This window comes from Harpegnathos saltator, unplaced genomic scaffold (assembly GCF_003227715.2).
Source record: "Harpegnathos saltator strain DR-91 unplaced genomic scaffold, Hsal_v8.6 scaffold109, whole genome shotgun sequence".
Classification (NCBI taxonomy): Eukaryota; Metazoa; Arthropoda; class Insecta; order Hymenoptera; family Formicidae; genus Harpegnathos; species Harpegnathos saltator.
In genome coordinates, this window is record NW_020229883.1 from 427457 (window position 1) to 448628 (window position 21172).

At 41.1% G+C, this 21172-nt stretch overlaps 1 protein-coding gene across 1 annotated transcript in view; it reads right to left on the reverse strand.

Moving 5' to 3' along the window:
• The window catches only part of TyrRS (Tyrosyl-tRNA synthetase), a 58384-nt gene that overhangs the window by 9385 nt on the left and 27827 nt on the right, over positions 1 to 21172 (reverse strand). The window contains exon 7 of the mRNA XM_025300475.1: positions 7249 to 7390. Within this exon, the coding sequence (XP_025156260.1) occupies positions 7249 to 7390 (142 nt within the window). The remainder of the gene's footprint in view (positions 1 to 7248; positions 7391 to 21172) is intronic.

Consider the following 21172-nt stretch of genomic DNA (forward strand, 5'->3'; position numbering starts at 1 on the left):
AGTGAAGCGCTGCTCAGCAAGTGCGTATCCCATCGATGCAAATAAGTAGTAATTGGACAGAGATAAGTCTGGTGAGTAAGTCGCATGCGAAAGTATTTCCCAACTAAACGCTTCAATCGTTTCCTTGACCAGTTTTGCTGTGTGTGATGGTGCATTATCATGAAGCAAAATCACTTTATATTGCCGTTTCTAATATTCTGATCGTTTTTCACGCAAAGCTTGATTCAAATCGATCATTTGTTGTCGGTAGCGTTCAGTATGAACGATTTCGCCAGGTTTTAGCAGCTCATAATAGATCACACCCTTCTGATCCCACCAAACATAGAGCATTGTCTTCCGTCCATAGCGATTTGCAGTCGATGTCGATGGTTCGCCTGGAGTTACCCATGATCTTTTACGTTTAGAATTCTCAAAATGTATCCACTTTTCATCGCCAGTCACAATTCAATGGAGAAATGACTTTCTTTTATACCTGGCGAGCAGCATTTCGCAAGTGGTTTTTCGGTTTTCCTTCTGTCTTTCATTCAGTTCATGTGGAACCCATTTTCCCATCTTCTGGATCTTTCCCATGGCTTTCAAACGTATGGAGACGGCTTCTCGTATCACATTTAATTGATCCGCGAGTTGTTGTTGCGTTTGAGCGTCATCCTCATCCAACAATGCTTGCAATTCGCTGTCTTCAAACTTTTTCGGTGGTCTTCCACGTTCTTCGTTTCTCACGTCAAAATCGCTACGTTTAAATTTTTTAAACCACTCAAAACACTGTGATTTACCAAGAGCATGCTTACCGTAAGTTTCGACAAGCATTCGATGCGATTCTGCAGCAGTTTTCTTCAAATGGTAACAGAAAATCAATGTTGTCCGCAAATCGTAGCTTCCAGGCACAAAATTCGACATGTTCAACGCTATTACAAACTATGTTGTTGTATGAAACTTATATTGTTGTGAGTTGAAAATCTTTGTCAGATGTCAACAAATGGAAATGGCGCCAAAGACGCGGTTTGACGGTAACTACATTGACAGCTAGGGCCATCTATGGGCAAATTTCGGTTTCATATTTACAGACCTGGTACAGAGCTGTGCCGGCGGGGGCTTCGGTCCCTGGCAGATCCTACCATGCCGGAATGGTCTGTACGGAGGGACTGGACTAAGAGCACTCAATCCAGGATGGCGGCCGACCTAGGGACTCCAGGAAGGCTGTATGGGACTGGCGGGAGGAGTTATTTACCCCTGGAGGCATTGTATGTCGGTGCTCCGGCAGCCAAAGGGGGTGGACTCATGTATGTAGGAGCCGTCCCCGAAGGTGTTGCATGCCGGTGCTCCGGCAGCCTGAGGGGACGGGCCACACCCAAGTCTGCACACCGTGGGGTTTGGAACCCTCACGGTACCCGGGGTGACGGGGGGGGGCTCCGCGCCTCTCGGACGTATTCCGAGATCGGGGCCACGGCCCCCCGGAGAGAGCCCGGGGGATGACGATCGTTACACCCTAAAGGCATCCCCCGGGTAGCGTGTTCACGCTGGTCGCCGTAGGGGAAGGGTCCTGGTGGGTAGCGACACCAGTGACTTACCTCCTTCCACGGGGCCCCCCGCGGTGCCCTAGAGGTCGGAGGCTGGAGACCCCCGAAACCGGCCAGGCTCCCAGCAATGGAAGTCTGGGCGGAAGTAGGGGGCTCGGAACCCAGTGCCCAGGATGCCTCTCCCTGGGCCCGAAGGATAGACCGGCTCCCCGGGGCAACTCGGGGACACCGTCGGGTCACGTTTTCGGCATGCCCGGTCGGTTGAGTCGCTGGGGAATAGTAGGATAGTTAAAAGAATGGCTGACTCTAAACGAAAAAGGAAAGCGGAGGAGGAAGAGGTAACCTCGGAGACCTCAGGTACAGGGGGCTCCTCGCAGCTCTCTGTGACCGCACGGGTGCGGGAGGAGGTTACGAAATTCACGATGAGGATAAACCCGAGGCTTACGAAAAATCTCGAGTTCAATGAAGATCTCCCATACTCGCAAGCAAGGACTGAAGAATGGGAGGAACGTGTGGAGGACGAGTTGGAGAAGTGGGATGACGAGGAGATCGTCGAGTGGATCGGAAAGTGTAAAGAAGATATGGAAAAGATGAGGGGGCACGCTAGGGAGCTACATCGAAGCATGGCGTACCTTCGATTAAAGCTCCAAGATTATAAGGATGCCTTCAAGGAATGGGAGGAGACAGCAAAGGAAAGGGAAAAGGAGAGGCAAGATGAGAGAGAGAAAGGGAAGAAGTTGAGAGAGGAGCTGGAGTCAGCCAGGAAGGAATTGGCGACAGCTAGAAAAGAAAGGGAGGATTACCGCTGTCGCCTAAAAGAGTGCGAGGGAAAATTAGAAAGCATCACCTTCCTTAAGGAGGAGACCTGGAAGATGAGCAGGGAGATTCGAGAGAACCTTGTTAACCACTTGCGCTGGAAAGACGTGCCACGCACGTCGTAATGCTTTTGTCACAGAATCGCCAACGACGTGGTATGTACATCGTCATGCGATTGTCACAGAAACAAAAACGACGTGCGTGGCACGTCGGGTGGGATTGTTTGCCAGACACAAATGTCAAAAAGAATCCACAGCGAAGGTGTAGAGTGTGTACCAAACACAAAAAACGAAGTGAAACTATATGGGAATGTAAGAAATGCTTTGTACCATTACATGTTCCAGACTGTTTCGAGAGATACCACACTTTGCATGATTATTAATAAATAAATTAAATATTTATATTTGTATAATTTTATAATCAATCGACGCTCTATATTCCCTTCAAAAAGCTATTAAAAGTTCTAGGTCTTTTAATTAATAAATATATAATAAAATATATAATATATAATAAATAAATATATAATAAATAAATAAAAAAATAAATTAGTTTAGAAAATATAAATCTTTTTCCGATTTCTGTAAGGCATCGAACACTGTGTGACGCCTCTCAGCGAGTTACACTGGACCGTTCTGGTACACGCGTCAGTGAATTTTTTGCCAGCGCAAGTGGTTAAAAGCGAGGGGAAGAATAAGGAGTTGGAGGAGAAGCTAAAAAGGGTTAGGAAAGGTAAATCAAAGAAATGGGCGGGTACCCAGACGGAGAGGTGGCGGGGGGTTAGCTCAGCGGTACAGACGGAGGTGTCGATATCCGACGCCTCCGTGCAAGTAGAAATAGCACCCCCCGCCAGGGAGGAAGAAGGTGAGACCACGGCTGTCCAGCAAATAGAGTGGGCAGCCGTGGATTATAGGAAAAGAAAGAGGAAGCAGGGGAGAGAGGAGGAAGGAAGAGACATGCCGGCCGCGAAAGTAGCAGCGCGACCACAGGAGAAGAATGAGAGTGGGAGTCGGGGAGCGATAAAGAGATCGATACAACGCCCACCTGAGCTCCTCCCATTAAGGGAAAGGAATGAGAAGTGGCCACGGCTGCCAACGACAGCCGCGGTAACAGCGAGGTTAGAGAGAGGAGCCTCATAGGTCGAAGCGATAAGGAAAATTACGAGGGAGATCTCCCTCAGGGAGTTAAATATCCCTGGCGTGGACACGGGGAGGTGCGCCGATGGCGCCCTGATAGTCCATGTCAGGGATCCGGGCCCTGAGGGGGAAAAGGCTGACCAATTGGCAGATAGAATTAGGGAGGTATTGCCAGGGGCGGCGATTGGCCGCCCAATGTTGAAAGGGGAGATCCGTTGGGTTCAACGAGGCGGCCTCCTCAGAGAAAGTCGCAGCAGCCCTAGCAAATAGTGCGGGCTGCGACAGAGACAAAATTCAGATAGGACCCCTAAAGTGGGGAACCCGAGGCAAGGGAGCAGTGTGGGCGCGTCTGCCCTTGTCCGCTGCAGTCGCGGGGGCCAAAAAAGGAAGTCTCGCACTGGGGTGGTCAACAGTCAGCATCACGATGCTGGCAGCCAAGCCACCCACCCCAGTGCTTCAGGTGTTGGGGCTTCGGCCACACCAGGTACAATTGTCCTGCTGCAGTAGACCGCAGCGGGCTATGTTACCGGTGTGGCCGGGGTGGGCACACCGCGCGGCAGTGCGAGGAGACGCCGAGCGTGAGGCAGGGAGAAACGCAAGCCACAGGATGGCAGGGCAGAACCTGGGCCCCAACCAGTCCTCAAAAGCTGGGGCGACCAAGTGGTGGTGGCCCACTTGGTCGCCAAACATCATACAAGGCGGCGCCCTGTCCGCTGGGAACGGTGGTTGAAGCGGGCTTTGAGGCCAGCGGTGGCAGCCCCTTATGAGTTAAAGCCGGTTTCCCCCTTCCCAGTCGGACAGGGCGTGAGGAGTGGAGGAGGGAACGGTGGTCGAAGAGGAGCCTTGGCTCGCTTCCCCCTTCCCCCTCCATCCCTCAGGGAAAAGTAGACAGGCAACTGTCTGGATCCGGGGGTCCGATAAGCAGTTACGTCGGCCCCGAACTCCCGATCCAGGGCCCTTCGCAGTGTTACCCGGGGAGGGTTTAGCCGGTAAAAGTCCGGCATAACCCCCCACCCTTCCCCGAGGATGGGAGGTATCCATGATGGATTCCCTCCTCGTAAAAAAAAAAATAAATAAATAAAAAAAAGGACGTAACACTAATAAATTCGCTTATTTTCATCATTTTCACCTCAATCGTTGAAGCGTAATAGATCTCCTGCTCCATGTATGCGGTGATCTCCGACAAACGACTGCAGTTTATTATATATTTTCTAATAAGAATATGACAATAAATTATAAGATAAAAATTTTTGAAAGATCTTTTTAAATTTTTCATGTATACCCTTTATACGCATACCCCTATATGTACACATTTTATATAATATCGATATAAATATCGATATTTTTCAAAATTATCGATATTGTCGTTATCGATGAATGACGATAATATCGTTATCGATATTTTAAGAAATCATTGGATCCCTATATCTCGCTAACTATTTGTCGGAAGAAAAAGTGGTACTAGACTTTCTTGCTTTATTTAGTCTCAAGAATATATTGTTACAATAGTGCCCCGATTTTTGTTAACTTATCGACCTTTGGAAATTACAAAATTATTAAATTAACAAAAGTTAGGACATTATTATAGTATATTCTTGATAGTGAATGAAGCAAAAAAGTCTAATACTATTTCTTCTTTCGACGAATAGTTAGCGAGATAAATGAGATAGCATAAATTAAATCCCACACAGCACTGCAATATTGCAGCAATATTGAAGCAATATTATAATATCGTAGCAATATTACAAAATCACAAGATTATTATATAATATTCCAGCAATATTATCACAATATTACAGAGTGATATATCAGATTACAATATCACTGGAATATTACTGCAATGTTACAATGTGACTATCGTATGACAACATAGTGGCAATATTACAACATTATTGCGCGATGATAAATCTCATTGCAATATCACAGGAATTTTGCCGCTATATTCCAGCATGTCAGACCGCCACGTAATATTTCTGATTATCGCCGTAATACTGCAGTGTGAAACAATTTATATACAGGGTATCCCATTTTAATGTCACATCACAAATATCTCAGAAACACTGCGTTAAATAAAAAAATGTTTCAGACAAAAGTTGTTTGGCTTGAAGGAGGACAAGAAAGCGATAGCATTTTGTTTATAAATGGCGCCACTTTTGAGATATTCACTGACAATCAATTTTCATAAATGGAAAGCCGAATTTTTTATTATATTTTCTTTTTCTATCAATTAATTTGAACAATTTTTGTCTGAAACATTTTTTTATTTGGTTAATATTTTTTGAGATATTTAAGGAAAACTTGGTAACTTTTTCAACATTTAACTTACGATATCTCGCTAACTATTCGTCGAAAGAAAAAATAGTATGAGACTTTTTTACTTTACTTACTATCAAGAATATATTATTATAATAGTGCCCTAACTTTTGTTAACTTATCGATCTTTGGAAATTTCAAAATTATTAAATTAACAAAAGTTAGGGCACTATTAATATATTCTTGATATTAAATAAAGTAAAAAAGTCTAATACTATATTTTCTTTCAACGAATAATTAGCAAGATATCATAAGTTAAATGTTGGAAAAGTTACCAAGTTTTCCTTAAATATCTCAAAAAATATTAAGCAAATAAAAAATGTTTCAGACAAAAGTTGTTCAAATTAATTGGTAGAAAAAGAAGATATAATAAAAAATTGGGATTTTCATTTATAAAAACTGATGGTCAGTGAATATCTTGAAAGTGGCACCATCTATTAACAAAATGCTATCGCTATCTTATGTCCCCCTTCAAGTCAAACAACTTTCGTCTGAAACATTTTTTATTTAACGCAGTGTTTCTAAAGCGTGGTCTACAATGGCCGTAAGTAATAAGAAGAAAGCATGAATGGTAAGAAATGGACCAACCACAGTTAATTATTTTTGTCATAATCGACTGTGATTGGTTTATTTCCTACCGCTTACGCTTACTTCTTACTGCTTACTGCCATTGTAGACCACGCTTGAGATATTTTTGCGAGATTTATGCCTAGGACATTAAGTATTTTTGCAATATTGCTGTGATATTTATGCAATATTTCAGTAATATTCCTGCAATATTGCAGCAACATTTAAGAAATATTGTAGCAACATTCCTGCACGATTGCAGTAATATTTCGGCAATATTTTGCAATTTTTCTGCAGTATTGTGGCTATATTTCATAGGTATTCCTGCAAGATTGTGGCGACATTTCAACAACATTGTGGCAATAGTCCTGTGATATTGTGACAATATTCCTACAACATCATAACAATATTCCCGCAATATTTCTGCGAGACTTATGCCTAGGACATTAAATATTTCTGCAATATTGTTGTCACATTTATGCAATATTTTAGTAATATTCCTGCAACATTTCTGTAATATTCCTGCAATATTGCGGTGCTATGTGGGATGTTGAAAAAGTTACCAAGTTTTTCTTAAATATTTAAAAAAACATTTGGCAAATAAAAAAATATTTCAGACAAAAGTTGTTCAAATTAGTTGGTAGAAAAAAAAATATAATAAAAAATTAGACTTTATTTTAAAAAATTAAGTTGACCTTCAACTGATCTTAAAAATGCCCTCCAAATAAAAAACTGATAATGCCATTTTCCTTCCCCTTCGAAATCATGTGTTTTAGCTTTTTTAAATATATTTCATAGTTTTCGAGATTTTTTACCTGTTACGTTTGAAATTTAACACCCTGTATATGGACGGAAAGAAAAATTCGATAAATATTTAATGAGCTGATTAATTCTATACATGCCTGCAACTTTTCCCACACTTTCTTTTTTGGATTGAGCACATCGTCTGCAGTCCCATTTTCGTATCCCTCGATAATAATTTTATCACCCGGTATGCTGTCCTGTGAGGGTCTTAAAGGCTCCACTTGCTTTGTTGGCTCATCACTGTACAAAATACAATACTGAATTACTAATTGTTATTAATGTTGAGAGTATACTTTGATCGAATTTGTTTAGTAAATAATATAAGAACTTTCTTTCTTCATTAAATATGTATGTATCAAATAACCAAGAAAGTTCGTGCCAATTCTAAATTTTATCATTGTCAAACTGCACACTTTATCAATTACCCAGTGAGTAAAATGACTGCAAATTGAGCGCAAATTGACAGCAAGTTCGATCAAAACTTGATGCCAAAACCGTAGCCAACTGTGTCCTCTTTCGGCTTATGTTTTGACATCAAGGTTTGGTGCCGAGCAACTTGCAACAAATTTGCAGGAAAAATCGCGTAAATTTTGCAGCGCATGACTTTGCACCAAATAGGCGCTAAAGACCGAACAACGCTTGCATACAAGACACGACAGCAAATTTGCAGCAAATTCGCAGTAAGCCTTGCACTCAATCAGCTGATCGAGATGGACGCGACGTGCATTGGGTTTTAAATGGTTCTTAACCTATACATTGTAATATATTGATTGCAATTTTGCATTTAAAGAGAAAGGTGTATATACTCAGTCAGCAAAAGATCATTATTACAACGTTATTATAACGATATTCAGTAACAGGTAATGTTTTCAAATATGTCGTATCTAACGTTATATCATAATGGGTGCATTCAGTACTACAACCGCTCACTGAGCGCTAAGTGAGCTCTTGCATTTGATTGATGTATATTTTTAAATCTAAAAGAATATACCAATCAAATGTAAAAACTCATTGAATGTGGTAAACAAGTAACACCACCAGTCGAATCGATACGGCGATCGATACTGACAGACTGACACGAGCGATACACGAGGGTACGAGCCACCCACTACGTCGTAATGAGCCTCGCCGCAGCGCCGCTAGGCGGCAAGTTAACAACCTCCCGCGACTCGGAGTTAAAAGTCCGACGGGGGCGTATAAAAGACGTATACTACAGGAAGCCCAGCAGATCTAGAGCTTGGTGCTAGTTAGAGCAAACAAACTAGCAACCAACGCGCTGCAAAGCGTATTCCACGCTGTAAATTGTCCGCGCTGCAAGGCACATTCGACGCTGAAAAAGCGTCCGCGCTGCAAAGCGCATTCCACGCTGTAAATTGTCCGCGCTGCAAAGCGCACTCGACGCTGAAAAAGCGTCCGCGTTGCAAAGCGCACGCAAATTACAAACATGCGCGATCCCGAGGGGGCCACACTGCAGACACCCTGCGGCCGTATCGTAACTGTTCCCTGGAGCGGGAACAAGAAAAGTTTTCTAGAAAGACAAGGAAGTGAGGAATCAAGAAGGTGCTGCTGGAACTATTCGGCCTCGAATCTCCAGACAAACCGCCGACACCAGAGCCCATTGCAGCAAACGTAAAAAGGTCGCCACGTCCTCGTACACCCTCACCAACAAGGAAGGGAACTCCATCTCCTGAACGATGGCACACATTCCACGATACCACCTCGCTGCAATCTCTTCTAAAAAGGCTCAGTCAACGTCACTATAGTGGATATTACTACACTTGGAATTTACACCCCCACGGTTGTCTCGATCGCCGCTGTTCCGGCTAGCTCGGGCCGATTCTCGAGTGGGACGATCTCTGTCCCCGCGTTACTCCGGTGAGGACGTCCTAACGCAGACATTAGGGACACAGACATCGCCGAAAACTGACAGGACGTCACCGAAGACAAAACGCAGGGGAACGACCGGTTCCGATAAGAAGAGCCTGAGGCATCCGGATTTGGATGCAGCCATACGACGCCGCATTCGGAGTGTAATAGCGACTAGATTAAAGCTATACTGACACATCCACACACTTGTATATAGAAACACAAAATATATTTAACCATATTTCTCTAATTTGAATCAAGATTCTTTCTACTTTTTCTTCTCGATCATGAACGCAGAAACAAACGCAATCCACAATGAACAATATCATAATGAACAAACTTTGACCCCTATTTGGAAGTTTCGGTAATGTTGAATTCACAAATGTAAAGTTGTTATAAATAATATTATGCTAATGTTTTGTTAACATTTTGGTAATGTTTCTCAGTACAAAAATTAAAAACTAATTATTGTTCTTTTTTTAGTAATAGAAATGATTCTTAAAGTTGTTAGTCTATGCTGGCTTTACTTGACTTATTTAGTTTATTTTATTAGTTTATATACAGGGTATCCCATTTTAAGTGTCCACCCCAAATATCTCTCTTACTTTTGATTTTAGAGAAAAATGGTTCAGACACGTTTTGTATGGTTTCGAGGGGGCCATAAGATGGTACCATTGATTTGACTTTGAAGAGTCATTTGAAGGTCACGTGAAGATTACTTCAATTTTTTTAGATAGTACCCCCTATTTTTTATTACATATTCTTGTAGATGACCTCGAGAGCTTCTCAAAACACTATAATCAAATGTTTTTGGTGAAGTACTTTTCGAGTTATAAAGCTCCAAATTTACAAAATTTTGATAAAAATACAAAATATTTCGTAAAACATTCACTTTCCGATAGTCTTATCTTACATGATCCAACCAGTCAAGGCAAGATCCGAGCATGATCCAACCAGTCAAGGCAAGATCCGAGCATGATCCAGTCAGTCAAGGCAAGATCCGAGCATGATCCAGCCAGTCAAGGCAAGATCCGAGCATGATCCAGCTAGTCAAGGCAAGATCTTCTTTTGTGTACAATTACTTAAAGTGTTCAAAAACTTAGCCATTTACTTGTATGCATAGCTCTAGTCTATGGTGAAAGTCGTCCTTAACTTTTTCAAGAACACCTACATTAATATTTCTGCAAGCCTGTCTGATCCGGTTTTTTTATATTTTCAACGGTTATAGGCTTTTGCGAATAAACTATATCTCTAATGTAGCCCTAGAAATAAAAATCTAGGGATGTCAAGTCGGGTGATCTTGGGAGTTATTCTTGAACTCGGCTACCCATACCAATCCACCTATTCGGAAATCTATTCTTTAAATATTGTGTAACAGCTCGAGATCTATGAGCCGGTGCTCCGTCTTGTTGGAACCACATTCGTCTGAGTAAATTATTGTCGACATGTCTCAAGAGGTTGGGCAGGTCATCTTAAAGAAATCTTAGATAGATTGCCGCATTGAGATTTTCTTCAAAAAAATATGGATCAACAATAACATCTCCCAGGATGTCTGTCCAAACGTTAATGGACCACTGCCGTTGGAACTCTTGGCTTCTCTGCCAATGTGGATTAGCATCTGAATAATAATGGCAGTTATGTCTATTAACGCCTCCTCTATTACAAAACGTGGCTTCATCAGAAAAAAGCGTATCAGCAATGAACCGGGGATTTTGTTGGATTTGATCTCGAGCCCAGTTACAAAAACGTACACGGCGTTGGTAGTCCCTCTCTTCCAATTGCTGAGTTGGATGAATGTGATATGGGTGAAACTTATTGAGCTTGAGCACACGATTGGCTGTTGATTTAGATATACCGTATTGCCTCTCAATTTGTCTCGTAGAGATTTGAGGATTCAAAGCAACGGCACCTATAACAGTCAATGATGTGACTTCATCAGGACCCGATTTTCGCCGGTTTCTTCTAAGAATATCCTGTTCAGCTCTGTCGCAGAGTCTTTTTATTACTTTCCTATCAGGATGGCGTCTGTCTGGAAATCTTTCAGCATAAAACCTTTCTGCTGCCGAGTAATTATTCCTGGCCTCACCCAAAATGCGAATCACGTCCACAATTTCATTTGGTGGATAAGCAGCCATAATTATAAAGAAAAAAAGTGCCAAAAAATTCCTGTCCTATCAAAATAGTCAATGGATAATAATATGCGTCTGTCTGAGACTTCACCAAAATACCGACAGTTGCCCAAGTAAGAAATTTGAAACAAGTCTCTTGATATTTGTTTCATTAAAAGAATTGACAATTGCACTTTCATAATTGTTACAGTTCATTGATTATCAGGTAATACAGGATCTCGTCTTGACTGGCTGGATCATGCTCGGATCTTGCCTTGACTGGCTGGATCATGCTCGGATCTTGGCTTGACTGGTTGGATCATGCTCGGATCTTGCCTTGACTGGTTGGATCATGTAAGATAAGACTATCGGAAAGTGAATGTTTTACGAAATATTTTATATTTTTATCAAAATTTTGTAAATTTCGAGCTTTATAACTCGAAAAGTACTTCACCAAAAAACATTTGATTATAGTGTTTTGGGAAGCCCTCGAGGTCATCTAGAAGAATATATAATAGAAAATAGGGAGTGCCATCTAAAAAAATTGAGGTAACCTTTACCTGACCTTCAAATAACTCTTCAAGGTCAAATCAATGGTACCATCTTATGGCCCCCTCGAAACCATACAAAACGTATCTGAACTATTTTTCTCTAAACTCAAAAATAAGAGATATTTGGGGTGGACACTTAAAATGGGACACCCTATATATAGTTATATTATATTATATAGTTATATTATATAACACATCACTCAATAAGTTCGTAGGATGACATATAAATGGCGCTACTATTGACAAATCCATATGATTTTTAGGAAGTACTAACCTTCAAATGATATGTAACCTTCAAAATTTCATGACAATCGGACGTTTAGTTCAAAAGTTATAGTAGTTTTAGTGGCACACGACGTCGACTCGTTTTAGCAAGATTTCAGTTTCGGCAATCACTTCTTCATTGTAGCCAAATCTCTTTCCCTGGAGCTTTTCCTGCCGATTTGACTCTGGAGTGTAGTGATGAATCCATGTTTCATCCATTGTCACATATCGCATCAAAAAATCCTTTTTATTGTGCTGAAATAGCCCCAAACAGCCCGCTGGATCATCGACGCGTTGCTTAAACGAGTCGACGTCGTGCGTCACTAAAACCACTGTAACTTTTGAACTAAACGTCCGATTGTCATGAAATTTTGACACGTATCATTTAAAGGTTAGTACTTCCTAAAAATCATATGGATTTGTCAATAGTAGCGCCATTTATATGTCATCCTACGAACTTATTGAGTGATGTGTTATATAGTTTATTTTATTGATATCATGTCACATCACATTTGAAAAATTCACACTTGGTATTGGTGGGACACGAACTCAGACACCCGAAATGGCTTTCGGATTATAAATCTATCACTTTAATACTACACCAATTCTTCACTTTATAGAAGTGTGTTTACTTTGAGTATAATTTCGAAGTTTCAGTTATGTTTAAATGAGAATGTTATAATGTCGCAAATTTAATATCAAATTATAAATATTTTTAACTGTTGCATTAACATCAAATAAATGTTAAAATATTTAAAAAATATTTGCTATAATTTTTTATAAAATATTTTAACAACATATAAAAATCATATTGCAAAATATTTTTTAAATGTATATATAATATATTATTCAAAAAACGTTCAAAAACTCATAAAATCAACATTTCTAAACATTAATTTGATGTTTTTTGCTTACTATAATATAAATACATATTTGCCAAGACAGAATGTGTGATTTATTATACAGGGTGAGTCAATTAAAGTGTTACAGACTTATATCTTGGAAATGAATAATTTTAGAGAAAAATGTTTCAGACAAAAGTTGTATGGTGTCAAATGGGACATAAGAAGATATCATTGATTAAACCTTGATTAGCCATTTGAAGGTTACGTGAAGGTCACCAACAATTTTTCAAATGGAATGCCCTACGTGCGAGCACGCACACACACGCACACGCACATACAAAGAGGTGTAAATCCGACCGTGCAATCTCCACGCGGTACACCTTGGATAATGCAAATGCCGGCGGTACTTGGCAACTTTGAAGCTTCATAACTCGGGATGTACTTAACGAAAAAATACTTTGTTGTAGTGTTTTGGAAAACTCTTGAAATACGTTATAAGAATATACCAAAAAAAGTAGGGCATTCCATTTGAAAAATTGTTGGTGACCTTCACGTAACCTTCAAATGGGTAATCAAGGTTTAATCAATGATATCTTCTTATGTCCCATTTGACACCATACAACTTTTGTCTGAAACATTTTTCTCTAAAATTATTCATTTCCAAGATATAAGTCTGTAACACTTTAATTGACTCACCCTGTATACAGGGTATATCTAAAAGTATGTTAGATTTTAAGGGCGTATTCTAGGGGTCAAAATAAAAAAAAAGTTCCTATAAATATGAGTCCAAAAATGCCTTCCCTTCGAGTTATAGCACCCTAAAGTTAGGGGGAAAAAAGATCGTCGAAATTTTGCACAAGCGTAATAATTAATAATTAAGAGTGATAATTAATAGTAACCTCGATAGTGACCTAGATTTTTATGTGATTTTGACAATTTGATCCAATTTTGAAGGAGAGATATGGAGAAGAATACTAATTTTCAAATGGTCATATTCGATGCGAACAAAAAATAAAAGAATATGGCCATTTGAAAATTAGCACCCCTCTCCATATTTCCCTCTCAAAATCGGATTAAATTGTCAAAACCACATAAGAATGAAAGTCACTATCGAGGTCATTATTAATTATTACGTTATGCAAAATTTCAACGATCTTTTTCCCCTCATCTTTAGGGGGCTATAACTCGGAGGGAAGGCATTTTTTAAATGCATGTTTATAGGAACTTCTTTTCTCATTTTGACCTCTAGAATACGCCCTTTAAAATTGTAACATACTTTTAGATACACCCTGTATATACATATACATACAGGGCGTCTCAGAACTTTGGCATACGGGCTTCGTAGGGATATAGAGCTAAGTGAGAGGAACAAAAAAATCCTGTGCCATAATGTGAAAATCGTAATAGTTTTTTAATTATAACAGCGCAAAGTTAGGCGTTTTCCACGCCCAGTGCGGCCTATAGACGCTCCGCGGCAAGCTGTGTGCGTGGGGGCTGAGCGGTAACGCGGCTCGCGCTGACCGTCGCGCGGCGTCAAAGCGTCAAGACGCCATCGCAACAGTCAGCGCGAGACGCGTTATCGCTCAGCCCCTACGCACACAGCTTGCCGCGGAGCGTCTATAGGCTGCACTGGGCGTAGAAAACGCCTAACTTTGCGCTGTTATAATTAAAAAACTATTAGGATTTTCACATTATGGTATAGCTTTTTTGTTCCTCTCACTTAGCTCTATGTCCCTACGAAGCCTGTGTGCCAAAGTTCTGAGACACCCTGTATACACGCAGTATTGCGCCGTGACTGCGGCTCATGATATGTATGTGTGTACTCGCACGCGTGAGTGTATATGTAGTACGAAATATTATCTCTCTATTCTCTCGCGACAAGCACGATTGTTATATAGTGTTCAAAAAGTTCCGGTACGGCCGAATAACTCTTGAAATATTGGTTATCGTAAAAAACTTCTTCGACAAAAGTTACAAAAAATAAAAAAAGGCATTCAATGATGACCTTGACCTTTGACCTTGAGGTAACCTTCAAGGTCAAATAAAGATCAACCCAGTTTTTTCAAATAAAAGCAGGTTTTTGATAGCGAAAATCGAAAGAGCGTAAAAAATTACATCCAGATATGTCCTTAATCATGTTGACTTTTGACCTCTAAAGGTTATTTCAAGGTCATTGAACCTTACACTTTTATAAGTTACGGTATGGCCGGATAAATCTGGAAATATTGGTTGTTGTAAAAAACTTATTCGACAAAAGTCGCAGGGAATAAAAAAAGGTATTTAAAAGCGACCTTGACCTTTGACCTTAAGATGACCTCTAGAGGTCAAAAGTCAACATAACTAAGGACATATCCGGACGTAATATTTTACGCTCTTTCAATTTCCGCTGTCAAAAATATGCTTCTATTTGAGAAAACGGGACTGACCTTAATTTGACCTTGAAGTTACTTCAAGATCAAAAGTCAAAATCACCATTGGATATCTTTTTTTATTTCCTGCAACTTTTGTCGAAGAAGTTTTTTACGATAACCAATATTTCAAGACTTACTCGGCCATACCGGAACTTTTTGAACACCTTGTATATCAGTAATATCATATAACACTGATGGTATAAGTTGAAACATGTGGTTGGTTATGTAACGGTATGTCACGTAAATATTATGTAACATTTACATATTATTACATAACCAACCATGTTTCAACTGACATTTTACCATCAATGTTATATTACTGATATATAACTATCGTGCTAGTACGCGAAAGAATAGAAAAATAGTACTTCGTATTACACGCATACACACACACAAACGCGCGCGCGCACACTATGAGCCGCGGTCACGGCCGCGTGTATATGTGTATATACAGTGTTAGAAAAGTCTGGAGACGGTTAAATACATATCTCGTATCTCGAAAACAAAACGTTTCGGAGAAAAATGTTTTTAACCAAAGTTGTAGGGTTTTAAAAGTTCTATTGAATGATAATATTCGTTTGACCTTGAGTAGAGGGGTCAAAGCGAGGTCAAGGCCAACATGATTTTGTTAAATAGAACATCCTATTTTTTATCACACAGTGTTAAAGATGACAGCGCGACGTTTCCAAAACACTACTTGATGACCTATATTTGTTGAGAATTGTCTGAGTTATAAGTTTTAGAATTTACGGTGCCGCCAGCATTAGCATTATCCAGGATGTACCGCATGGAGGTTGCATGGTCGGACTTTACACCCCTGTGTGTGTGTGTGTCAGCAGAGATAAGGACCCTGTCCTGTTTCTACCACTCCCCTTCCCTTCCAGAATCCCTCTCTCTCCTGCTCCCATCTCCCCACCACTCTCCCCCTCCTCCACCTCTCCTTCATCTCCTGCCAGCAGCTTCTCGCTACCTCCTCTCCCTTCTCCTCCTGTAACTTCCTCTCCATCTTCCATGCCGCTTTTCCTGCTCTTCCCCTCAACTTCTCTCTCCCTATCTCTTCCATTATCATATACCCAGGCGTGTTCCACTCCACCCCCATTGTCCACCTTACAAATTTTTCCTGCAACCCTTCCATTTCCTTCCTTTCTTTCCATCCCCATATTTCCGCTCCGTACCCCATCACCGTCCATACCAACTTGTCGAAAAGCCAAATCCTTGTCCAATCCTTTCCCCATATTCTCTTCCCTATACCCCATACCTCCCTTCCTCTACATTCTTCACCCCACCACCCCCTTCCACCCACTTTCCTCTTCGCTCTCCCTTCTTCCTTATCCTATCATTTACCGCTTCTAATTCCTCCCCTATCCCCCCTCCCCCATTGTATCCTTCCTAAATCCTTCCTAAACCCCTCTCTTCCTTCCTCGTTCCATTTCCCCCTGCTCATTCTCTCTTCTCTCTCCATCCTTCTCCCTCCCTCCTCTCCTTTTATCCAAACCCCTAAAGAATGATGGTCCGATTCTATTTCCTCTCCCACTTCCATCCTTTCTATTTCCTCTATTACCTCCCTATTTCCCAATATGTAATCTATTACCGTTTCTTCTCTTCCCCCGTGTATGTAAACTCCCCTTCCTCATCCCCTTTCATTCCCCCATTCAGTATCGCCCATCCTCTCTCTTCTGTTATCTGCACCAATCTTTTCCCTTCTTTATCCTCTTATCCTTTGATTTTCTTTTACCTCCTTCCTCTCTCCAGTCCTCGTTTTCCCTCCATCCTCCTTCCTCTCCCGTTCTCACGTTGAAATCCCCTCCTATAATCGTTCTACTGCCTTCATTCCTTTCTTCCATCCATCTTTCTTTCTAGGTCACCGTTCACACATATCCCTATTATCCTCCATTTCTTCCTTCCTATTTTAATATTACATTTTATCATCCTGCTCCTCCTCCTCCTCCTCCTCCTCCTCTTCTATCCCCCTCCTTATCCCCATTAGCATGCCCCCCTTTGCTCTTCCCTTTTTATTTTTCCTTGTTGCTAGCTATACCTTCCATCTAAATCCTTTGGCAATTTCTCCCTTATCCTTTCCCAATCCTTCCTCTCCATCCACGTTTCCATCATCGTTACATCCCATTTTTTTATTCCTTCCCAAAATACTTTATCCTTATTTGCCACTCCTGCTACGTTCCAAAACATCACTTTCCATCCTTCTTCCCTCTGTACTCTCCCGTTCCCCGTTCTCCCCCTCTCCCTTCTCCCTCTCTCCCCATATTCCACCCTTTTCATCCCTCAGTTTGTCATCCTCCTCACTCCACCTCCACCACCTTCCATCTATCCTTATTTTCTCGTATTTTACCCATACATTTTTCCCTCTTCCCCTTTCCTCCCTCGCTATCTCCTCTAATCTCCATCTCATTTTCCTCTCCCTCCATGTCAGGTCATCATCAATCTTTATGCCCTTCTCTCTTAGTTCTTTCCTTCTCATCATTATCTCCTTTTTCCCTTCCATTTTGTTTATTTTCACAATCCTTCTCCCCTCTTCTGTCCTTTTCTCCCTTCTTATCTTTCTCACTTCCTCAACTTCTGCTACTATTCCCATCTCCTTAAATATCTCCCTCATCTTCTCCCTTGCCTCATTCTCCCCTCCCCTCAGTGCCCCTATTATCACATTCCTTCTTCTTTCCTCTCTTTCCCTCATTTCCAGTTTCTTTTCAACCCCTTTCATTCTTTCCCTCATGTCTTCGTTATTTCCCTCCCCTGCCTCTTCCCCCCTCGTCTCCTCTTCCAATCTCTCTATTCTTTCCCTCATTCCCTCCCTCTCTCTCCTCCATTCCCTCTCCCTCTCTTCCATTTGTTTCCTAAGCACCTCCAATTCCTTTCTCATTTCCTTTCCTTGTTTTTTTACCTCCTCCATCAATGCTTCCTTCATTTCCTTCAGTCCTTCTTTCATCTCCTTCTTCCACTCCTCCATCATCCTATATCCCCATTGTTCTTCCTCCCTTTCACTCCCTCCCTCCCCCTTCTGTGGCGATATCTGCATTCTTCTCCCCTTTTTAAACGCAAACTCTTCCCCTCCCTCCTTCCCACCTCCCCTTTCATCCTCCTTTGTTGTTTCCCCCCTATACCTTTTCCTTTCGCTATCTCTTCCAACAAACTTCCTTCACTTCCCCTCCTCTCCCTTTCCATCACTATTCCCATTCCCTCCTTCACCTTCAATTTCTCGTATCCTTCCGCCATCTTCCTCTCCCCTTTCCCTCGGCCACTCTGCACTCCTCTTTTCACCTTTCCCCTCTACCTTCCTTCCTCTTTTACAATTTCCCCCTAGTTATTCCCTATACTCTCCTTTTCTGTTTTCTACACTCGTCTAGATCCCTCTATCCTAGTACCTTACTCCTGCTTTCTCCTTATAGTTTCCTCTCTAGCTCTTTCTCACTCTCCGGTCTTACCTATACTTCGACTTCCTATCCTACCTAACCTCTCTTTCACCTCTCACCTTTACCACCGCTCCCTTCTCTCCCTCCCCTCCTTCCACCCACTCTTATCCCTCCACCTACCTCACTTCCCTGTCTCCCCTCTCCCTTCACTTCTGCCCTTTTATCACTCTCCCTTTTCCCCTTTACTGTCACTCTACCTCACTCTATTCTTTCTCACACTCACTCTCAGTCACTCCGGAAACGGAAGTCCGCGAACGTGTTATCGGGCCCTTCTTTATCGAAGGAAATTTAAATGAGACACTTATCTAGATTTATTGTGAAATTAAATAGTTCCTACTATTAAAACATTTTTTGACAATTTGTTTGACGGAAATATATAAAATATTTGGTTTCAACAAGATGGTGCACCGCCACACTATGCAGTAGTAATGTGTCAATTTTTAACTGATACTTTCCCAAACCGATGGATAGGAAGATGTGGAGAAATAGAGTGACCATCTAGATCACCAAATCTTTTTCCATTGGACTATTTTTTATGGGGGTATGTTAAAAACAATGTGTACGCAACGAAACCTCTTAACTTGACAGACCATAGGGAACGCATACTGCACCAAGTATATCTTATCTCACCAGAAATGAGACGAAACGTTTTAAATGAATTTCACCTACGATTAGGTAATTGTCAAGCAGCTGACGGAAGATATTTTGAACACTTAATTCCGTAAAATTCCGTCTAAACACACACACACACGCGCGCGCGCGCGCACGCACGCACGCACGCCGCACACACACACACGCACGCACACACACACACACACACACACGCACGCACGCACACACACACACACACGCGCGCGCGCACACGCGCACACACACACGCGCGCGCACACGCGCACACACATACACACGCACACACACACACACACACACATACACACACAAGAAGTGTAAATTCGACCGTGCAACCTCCACGCGGTACACCTTGAGTAATACGAATACCGATGATACAAGGTGTGTGAGAAAAGTAATGAGGTTGATTTTTTATCTACCAAAGTTTTTATTTTTTTCAAACAACAATATTGTCCCCTTCAAAATAGTTCCCTTCGGCAGCTATACACCGGCGGAGTCGTAGTTCCCAGTCTTGATAGCAGCGCTAAAAGGCTTCAACTGGTAGGGCCTTTAACATGTCGGTCACATTCTTTTGAATGTTCTCCAGAGTCCCAAAATGACGTCCTTTTAAGACATTTTTCAATTTCGGGAAAAGAAAAGTCACAAGGACTCAGATCAGGTGAATAGGGGGGCTGTGGAACAAGAGGAATGCCTCGTCGGTTTTTGAAGTTGAAGGTCTCCCTGAGCGAGGTTCATCTTCAACGTGTTCTCGGCCTTCCAAAAATGATTTGTGCCAGCGAAAAACTTGTGCTCTTGATAAGGAATGTTCCCCATAGGCCTGTTTCAACTTTTCAAAAGTCACACTCGCGGATTCCCCAAGTTTAACACAAAACTTGATGGCATAACGTTACTCTAAATTCCGCTGTTCCATTTTCATAACACACGACAAAAACACAACTTCACTGATGGCGCTCTCAAAAATCACGTGATGGCTGTACGGAGCTGAAACTCGAACTGAGCATCTGAAAGGGATGAACACACCGGTCTACACAAGTAGAACAACACAGCGTTGCCAGATCGCTCGCAGTGTTGTCAGTCTCATTACTTTTCTCACACACCTCGTATGTCAACTTTGAAGCTTCATATCTTGGAAATGGCTTGCGCAAAAAACAAAAACAAAAATAGGTAGTGTTTTGAAAACGTCTTGACAAGGGTTACAAGAATATGTAATAAAAAATAGGAGGTTCCATTTAAGAAAACATCGATTACATTGACCTGGCCTTGATAAAGTCACTCAAGGTCAAATCCATATTTTTATCATGTGTCCCCCTCAATATCCTACAACTTTTGTCTGAAACATTTTCCCATATTTAAAGTCGTTTCTGAGATCCAGGGGTGGGGTCAGACTTTATAAATACCCTGTATAATAAATCACACATTCTGTCTTGTCAAATATTTATTTTTATATACTCTTTCTCTTATATCTTTCTCTTTTTAAATGCAAAATTACAATCAAAATATCGCAATATCAGATTAAGAATAATTCAAAACCCAATGCACGTTGCGTCCATCTCGCTCAGCTGATTAACCAGTTCACTTGTGAGTCAAAATCAACGTTTTGTACCAAAACTGGTAAGAGCGAATAATGTCGTATTTTACATGTAAGCTTATCTATAAGTTTTTTTTTAGTCGCTTATGAATCCGTAGCCGAAATTTTAAAATTCAAAATGGCTAACTGTGATATATTATAGATATGTATCAAACTCGGTATATATATATTTTGTCGGTCATAAATAACAAGAGTCGAAATTAAAAAGATTAAAATGGCAGATCTAACATGGCGGCTTTAAGTGGTTAACTTTATTATTCTATTATGAAAATATATTATACTCAATATGATTTTTTGCTCGCAGATAACGGATTAGTTCAAACTTTATTTTATT